This window comes from Chanos chanos, chromosome 14 (assembly GCF_902362185.1).
Source record: "Chanos chanos chromosome 14, fChaCha1.1, whole genome shotgun sequence".
Classification (NCBI taxonomy): Eukaryota; Metazoa; Chordata; class Actinopteri; order Gonorynchiformes; family Chanidae; genus Chanos; species Chanos chanos.
Genome location: NC_044508.1, coordinates 21,018,918 through 21,026,797, shown reverse-complemented (window position 1 = coordinate 21,026,797; position 7,880 = coordinate 21,018,918). Strand labels below are relative to the sequence as shown.

The following is a 7,880-nucleotide window of genomic DNA, read 5'->3' as shown; positions in this document are numbered from 1 at the left end:
TCTGTGTGTGTGTGTGTGTGTGTGTGTCTGTGTGTGTGTGTGTGTGTGTGTGTGTGTGTGTCTGTGTGTGTGTGTGTGTGTGTGTGTGTGTGTGTGTGTATGTGTGTTTGTGTGTATGTGTATGGTGTGTGTTAGTGTGTGTGTGTGTGTGTGTGTGTGCATATCCATGGTAAATCGTAGTTGTTGCCCTGTTGTGTTGTTTTGTTTCTTCACCCATTATTAGGGTTTGAGCATCAGACTTGTTCCCTATCATTCTCCTTCAATAAAAATGTCAAGTGAAAATGATTTATGATCCCCATGAAACACTCAGGCCAAATAGGCACCAAGGGCATCTTTACAAGAGACAACATCTTTACAAAAGATAATATCTTTACAAGAGACAACATCTTTACAAAAGAAAGCATTTTTACAAAAGACAACATCTTTAGACTTTGCTCTATGTGTGGCGATGCATGTAGTTCACTCACACACCCAAGACAAGAGCTTTCCCCAAGGCCCATTTGGCCCATCATATTGGATTCACCATTATTCAGATTTTTATTCAGATTTTTATTCAGATTTTTTTAAACCATTGAAAGACATTTCCAAGCTGATTGTCCAATCAACCTGAAATTTGGTTTCAACCTGAAGAGTTTAGATTGTCCAAAACATGTGACCACCGCAAGCCAATCATCTTGCGTGGGTGTGCGACCTGTCAGAAAAAAACCCCAAAACATCTCCGTATCGTAAATACGTTGTCCGAATGCCGTCACACTTTTTTTGTGGAACAGGCGGCACTAACAGAGAAAGAAGTGAAACTGTTATTAAACACAGGGCCCTCAGATGGATGAGGCTTAAACTGAAAGAAGAGTGAAACATATTTTTGTTGGGTAGACTGAATCAGAATGGAAGCTGTGATTGGCTAATTAGGTTTCTGCACTGATCTGCTAGGCTTAAAAATGGCCCAGTGTTGGTGAGTTGGTGAGTTTTAAGCGAGTGTATCTATCACTTTGTTTAATGCATGGATATTCTCCATACTACAGGTCTGTAATAGTGGACATCCAGTAGTTCAGACTGCAGAGCTCCTCTCCACTCAGGGTAGTGCTTGACAGCGCTGGAGTGAAGCTTTGTAATGTACTGTCATAGATCAGTGGCCGGTGGTGTGGTAACAGAAGTAAAACAAGCTGGCGGTTGTAACTGAGTGTGTCCTATGTTCAACAATCACGCTCCTTCGTCTCTCCAGATCAGTATGTGACTTCGTTCAGTGCTGTTGCCAACGCGAGCTGCGTGTCTCTGTCGTGGACGCTGAGGCCAGGGCTCCCAACTCCTCAGTCCTTTGTGGTGGACTGGCTGGATCAGAGCCAAAACCCAGACCAGAGCGGCTCCGCGGGGACCCGGGTGGAGTGGGTCCGAATACGCCCCACTCAGAGGGCCCTGCACCTCTGCAGTATGTACCTCTCTTCCTCCTGCTCTCACTTCTTCACTCTCTGTGTCTTTGGCCCCCACACATCACAGCAGAAGACCTGAGCTCTGATATAGTGGACTATTGATCAGCTCCTGTCCCAGTGAGATAGTACCAGTGATCAGGGGGTTAGTCTCTCTGTGTTTCTATTACATATGCAGAAGAGGGCTTTGCACCGTTAATCATGCCTGCTGTGAGACTGTGAGAAGGGCCCTCACAAAGAGAGAAGGTTTACACGCTGTTTATTTTTTCTCTGATATATGTGTGCCTTAAGCCGTGGTTTTACAAGGGCTTCACATGTTTTACTGCTCAGGGCATTTCTATGGCAATGAGGAGTTTACACTTCATGTGGTGTTTGTGGATGGTGAAGGAGAGCCAGTGAAATGTACAGGTAAGCAGACTGACACACCGCAAAAAACCCTCCATAACCTGCAGTGACCTTTCTGTTCAAGACTGTGGGGATCCATTATGATGGAGACTGTGTGTTAATACACTGACAGAGGTAACAGCTGTACCCTAATGTTTAAAGTCCGTTAGGCTGAATAGTATCCAACTGAATGCACGCGCGCATACACACACACACACACACACACACATACAGTGGTTGGTAAATTGGGGTGACTGATTCAATTTGTGGTGTTGCTGTTTTTTTCCTCTAGTCACGCGGCACGATCCTGCAGTCTACATACTGGTCATGGTGATTGGTTTCCTGTCCATGGTCCTGTTTGTCACTCTCATCAGCTCCCAAAACCAGTAAGATTTTCTTTCAGTTTCCTGGACTATTTTACTGCACGCCAAAACACAATCTTAACAAAAAAACAAAAAAGAAAAAAAGAAGAAAAAAAAAGAAAACAACAGTGAATAAAATTCTGGTTAAATAGTAGCTGTCACTCGCGTCCCTTTGAACCCAAATTTCATTAATCATTAATTTCCCTCTGCCTTCCTCTAGCTTGACTATGACAATGGAATAAAGGATACTGAGATTTCAGGTTAGCTTTAAGCAGTCAATACACACTAGCTGCCTGTGGGTGGATGAGTCTCAGCACTGTGAATCATATTCTCCTGCCCGTTTTCACTGCTCTGAAGTACAGGTAGATTTAGGGAGGTTGGTGGTGTCACTGTTTGACAGGTAATATTGATCACATTTAATGAAATATGCAACATGCCATAAACAATAGAATGTGCTTCCCTGAGGGCGAAAAGGTCTACATGATTCAGTAGGTTCAGCGTGTGTGTGGGCAAACACACACACACACACACACACACACACACACACACAGAGGAGTGGAGGAGAAAGAGAGCACTGCAGTACACAACAGCGTATGTGTTTGTTAATGTGCAGGGTCTGGGGGAGAGGTGAGGGTTTGTTCAAGGCCATGACAGCGAAAAACCTAATGCGTTTTGACTCTCAGATTAGTGGTCCATTACTACAGGAACACTCTCCTATATTACTCCTCTTCACTTATACCACTTGATTCCGCTGAGCGGCCACTCTAAAATAGCGTTGCTAATAAGCTTCATCCTGTTTACAGAATAAAGTACATTAGCTAATGCAGAGGGGGCGGGGCTTGGTCACTGCTCATTTCAAACAGTAAAGCCTGACCCATTTTATTCACAGTGCTAATCTGTCTTAACCCTAACCCAACATTATTCACAGCTCTAATCTGTCTTAATCCTAACCCAACATTATTCACAGTGCTAATCTGTTTTAACCCTAACCCAACATTATTCACAGTGCTAATCTGTCTTAACCCTAACCCAACATTATTCACAGCTCTAATCTTTCTTAACCCTAACCCAACATTATTCACAGTGCTAATCTGTCTTAACCCTAACCCAACATTATTCACAGTGCTAATCTGTTTTAACCCTAACCCAACATTATTCACAGTGCTAATCTGTTTTAACCCTAACCCAACATTATTCACAGTGCTAATCTGTCTTAACCCTAACCCAACATTATTCACAGTGCTAATCTGTTTTAACCCTAACCCAACATTATTCACAGTGCTAATCTGTTTTAACCCTAACCCAACATTATTCACAGTGCTAATCTGTCTTAACCCTAACCCAACATTATTCACAGTGCTAATCTGTCTTAACCCTAACCCAACATTATTCACAGTTAGGGCTGTTGCAGTGAAGGAATTTCCCCTACAGTGATTTAGGGTGGCTCAACAGCCTTAACCCTAATCCTACATTATTTACAGTGTCGATCTGCCTTAACCCTTAATTCATTACTAGAGGTGTACAGAGACATCATTAACTGTATCTTTATCTGTTCAACCAGCAAAATGATCTGGCTCAGGGCCTACATGGCTCTGATCTGGCTGTATTTGGATTGTAGACTGAATGTGGGCGGAGTTTATACTGGAAGTCATGTTAAATTGGGCAAATGTTGTATTTTTTAACCTAATATTCATTGGCAGAGCAATTTTGTACTTCTAAGTATCAAATTGATTTTATACTGCCATATAATTAATGAATTCACTAATTATGAAATATATTTCCACATCCTCATACTGCACTTTTCATCTCTCTCTCTCTCTGTCTCCCTCTCTCTCTCTCTCTCTTTTATTTTTCTTTTTTTAACTAAGTTTTACCCCACCACCCCTCTTGAACTGGAAGAATCGGAAACTGAAAAATGTTTTATAAATCGAAAAAGTCTGTTTTGCACTGGAAATAGAAACTATTAACAATATAGATATAAAAATATCCCTCAGTTGAAGGGACTAATCTTAAATTCCAATGATGCTGCGCTCGTGTTTCTTGATGTGTTAACGTTACCGCAGTTCGTTCGGGGAACATGAATTACTGCTTTACAACTACATACCAGTGATAGATGACGCCTCCTCCTCTTCGATCCGAAGAGTTTCCCTGAGAGCCGGGAACGGTCAGCTCTCAGCCTGCTGCCTGCTGAGCGCTGACTCTGTGGGGGCGACTACAGAACATAACGATCACTTTTCAATAATGTGTAGTAAATGAAACGACTTTCGACTGGGATTTATTTCTAATGGAGGAAATTAATTTATGGGTTCTGAGCTTCAGTTTGATGTATAGGTTGCAGGGGTAATCCAGCTGCCTAGCTCCCGCACCTGACTCGGTGGGGGTGAATACAGAATATAACGACCACTTTTCAGTAACGTGTAGTAAATGAAACGACTAGTTAGCGAAATCAGTGCTATGTTGCAAACAGAATGGGCATTTTTATCTTGTGGCCATCCACAATCATATGAATCGATTTGAAGAAACATAATGGCTGACGCACCGTCATGTCAATCATGGCTTTTTTCCCCGAATAATAACGAACAACTTCAGATAGAAGAAATATCTGTTTCCATCGCATTATTTGTGCTTTCCCGAATAGCGTATTTGGATTCGGGTACATCCCTTCTCGGTACTCGAATCTACCTTAACCCTAACCCATAGTACTGAGGGAGCTCTCCTCTACTTATTTTTGTTTAATGCTTGAGCAGAGTTCTAAATTGTTTCTGTTGTTTAAAATGTGCTTGCTGTTGCAAAGGATGATTGAATGTAGAGTTAAGAGAGAGGTTTTTTTTTTTTGTTTGTCTGATCTCCAGGATGAAGAAGCTGATGTGGAAAGACGTCCCTAATCCCAACAATTGCTCCTGGGCTCAGGGTGTGGACTTCAGAAAGGTAAGCTACCAATAGCCGTTTAAACAAGAAAGGGAAAAAAACATATTTATTTCTGTTAGTTATGCATAAAACACTGTTGAGCAATGAGATTTGGTGTGTGTAAAAGCTGTGCTGTGCCTGTGTCGTGTGTCTGTGCAGATGGAGAATGTTGAGCATCTGTTCCGTCACCCTGAGGGTCTTATAGCCTGCCCACTTCTCCTGCTCTCTGAACACATCAGTGAAGCAGAAATTGTGGAGAAACCACGTCCTCTCACACTGGACAAGGACAGAGATGGTGAGACTGCCTTGCATGAGTCAGTGGGAGATGGGGGGAAGGTCCCATCCCCTCTTCCTCCTCTGGATGATCCTGTGGACGCCCCCTCATTAGAGGCTTCCTCTCTTGCAGTTACGCCAGAAACGTCAGGCCAGTCCTCTGTGACCTATGCCACGGTGCTTCTATCAGAGCAACCTGCTGTTTTGCACAAACAGCCAGAGAGTCTCAGCAGCGACGAAGGAAATTTTTCCGCTAACAACTCCGACATCTCTGGCTCTTTTCCTGGAGGACTCTGGGACTTGGATAACCCCCAGAGCTCTGAGGAGCTGGACCTCCGACATTCCTGCTCCTTCAACTCCATAGGGGAGTTCTCTGACAACTCAGAACAAGATGATGAGGCTGTGGAAAGCACAGGAGTCGCCAAAGACCTGTACTTCCTGGGAACAGAGGGCGATGAGGGAGATGATGAAGATAATGATGGTGATGATGAAGAGGAACCATTCAGGAACGAGGACATAGTTGTATGTGCAGGGTCAAGTCCTCTGCTGGGACGGAGGGATTCCAAAACCAGCAACTCCAGTTGTGTCTCACAGAAAAGCATCCTACTTTACCTGCCTCAGTTTCGGACTGCCTCCTGTAAACCTGTCGGAGGAGATGCAGATGATGGCACCCCTCAACCATGATCTGAGGCTGTGCAGCTCCCTGACTTATTCATTTGCTTTAGTCCTCAGGACCAGCACGGACAGACACTCCAGTCACTTTTGGCCTGAAACTGAATTGGGATCAATCCAAAATACCGCCCAACATGGGCAGAACAGCCACAGTGATCCTGGATGCCTTCTAAGGGTCACTTGTTCTCTGCTTTGCACAGACTGACCGTGATTGTGTTTTATACCAATTAAAACAGCCTGTCCTTACTGGAGCCCACTGCTGCTCTCTTTGCATGAGCCTTGTGTCTCTGTGTGACTAAAGGTTGGAGTATGGTCTTGAATAAACAGCAAAGACAGTAATAGACTGCAGTGATGAAAAGTATTCAGAGAAGTATAAAAGACTGTGTTTTTCTTTCAGATGGTGGCATTGAGCCCAGAGGTGCATTTTAGTTGTTCTCTTAGCAAAAAGTGCCATGATTCACAAAGTATGTTGGATTCCTTTGAAACTGTATAGCAAAATTGCTTCTCAGTTCAGCATTTGTGTTGAAAATAACCCAAAATGAATGTCTATTTTGCTGTAACTGTTTACTGTGTTTGAAAAGGTGTATAGAGTATAAAAATATACCATCATTTTTAAATGTTTGGTATTTTCTATTGCTAGTTGTTCATGACCAGCAGAGTAATGTATGTCCCGTGAGTAGTAACAGCTGCACTCAGATGTGAGTCTGTAGAGAGAGTGTAAAGTGCTTAGAGATGTCCTATTTTTCTGGTCAAAATAAAACTATTTATTGCAAGCACTGGCAGTTTGTTTTTCCTCATTTCACTTTTTACATGCCGAGTTTCTTATCCTCACTCAGAACCATAGCAACTCATTTCCATTCACAAATCCCGTTAAAAAAATGCCAAAGTTTTACTGTGTTGATGAACTACATCCTCTCCGGTTGGCAGAGACAGACTGAGACGCGTCAATGTCCACTGTCTCCCTTAGTCTCCCACACACTTTCATTCAGCGCAAAGCTTTGTCTTTTTGCTCACAAAGCTGACAGATGTGGTGATTATGCAGGTGTGTGGCAATAGGAACAGAGTTTGTCTGAAATAATCATACAGGTGTGTGTCTGCATGACTCTGTCTCTGTGTGTGTGTGTGTGTGTGTGTGTGTGTGTGTGTGTGGGAGGTTATGGGAGGGTGGCATTTGCAGAAGGTTGCTTTGCTGCAGAACTATGACTCACAGTGCTACACTGTTGGCCTTTGGATGACAATAGAGTTCAACTCTTGAAACTCAGAAACCCACACGATACATAAGAACGTCGACCTCCAGCTCTTAGGAAAAAGCCTGAATAACTGTACATAGCAGAACAAAGTTCTCGTAAATTAGAATCTTCTTCATCTTGCTGCAGGGACAACTTGGTACAATGTGATAAGTATTCACCTTAAATTGGCTGGCTGCCCTGCAGTGCAGTACAATGACTTGTTTGTGATAGAGGTGGAAACAATGGCACAGTGCCATCATGTGGCCATTACAGTTAACGCAGGTTTGAGTTTATGTAATCCTGGCAGCCTTGCCTATCATAGAAGAAAACTAGGGCAGGGGGCTTGAAGCATTATAAGTAATATTGAGAATTTCAACTTAGTAATATTAGATTTAAATATATTGCCTGTCTGGGCTTGGTATAATTTATTGTCATATATGGTCAGTAAAGGGGAAGTAGAAGTGATTTTCACAAAAACTATTTTCACATTGCTAGTTCACTGTCACCGTTTTACAACCTGAGGCAAGACTGTGATTGAAAAGGACCAGTCCCTTATGACAGTCACAGTATGTCTGGATGTTTGTTTGGTGACAGGTGACAAGAAGGAAAAAAAGTGCATTAGGTTATGG

At 42.9% G+C, this 7,880-nt stretch overlaps 1 protein-coding gene across 1 annotated transcript in view; it reads left to right on the top strand.

Moving 5' to 3' along the window:
* The window catches only part of lepr (leptin receptor), a 20,662-nt gene extending 14,628 nt beyond the window's left edge, over positions 1–6,034 (top strand). The window contains exons 14-18 of the mRNA XM_030791145.1: positions 1,223–1,426; positions 1,755–1,832; positions 2,101–2,194; positions 5,023–5,098; positions 5,237–6,034. Of these exons, the coding sequence (XP_030647005.1) occupies positions 1,223–1,426; positions 1,755–1,832; positions 2,101–2,194; positions 5,023–5,098; positions 5,237–6,034 (1,250 nt within the window). The remainder of the gene's footprint in view (positions 1–1,222; positions 1,427–1,754; positions 1,833–2,100; positions 2,195–5,022; positions 5,099–5,236) is intronic.
* The last annotated feature ends 1,846 nt before the right edge of the window (positions 6,035–7,880 follow it).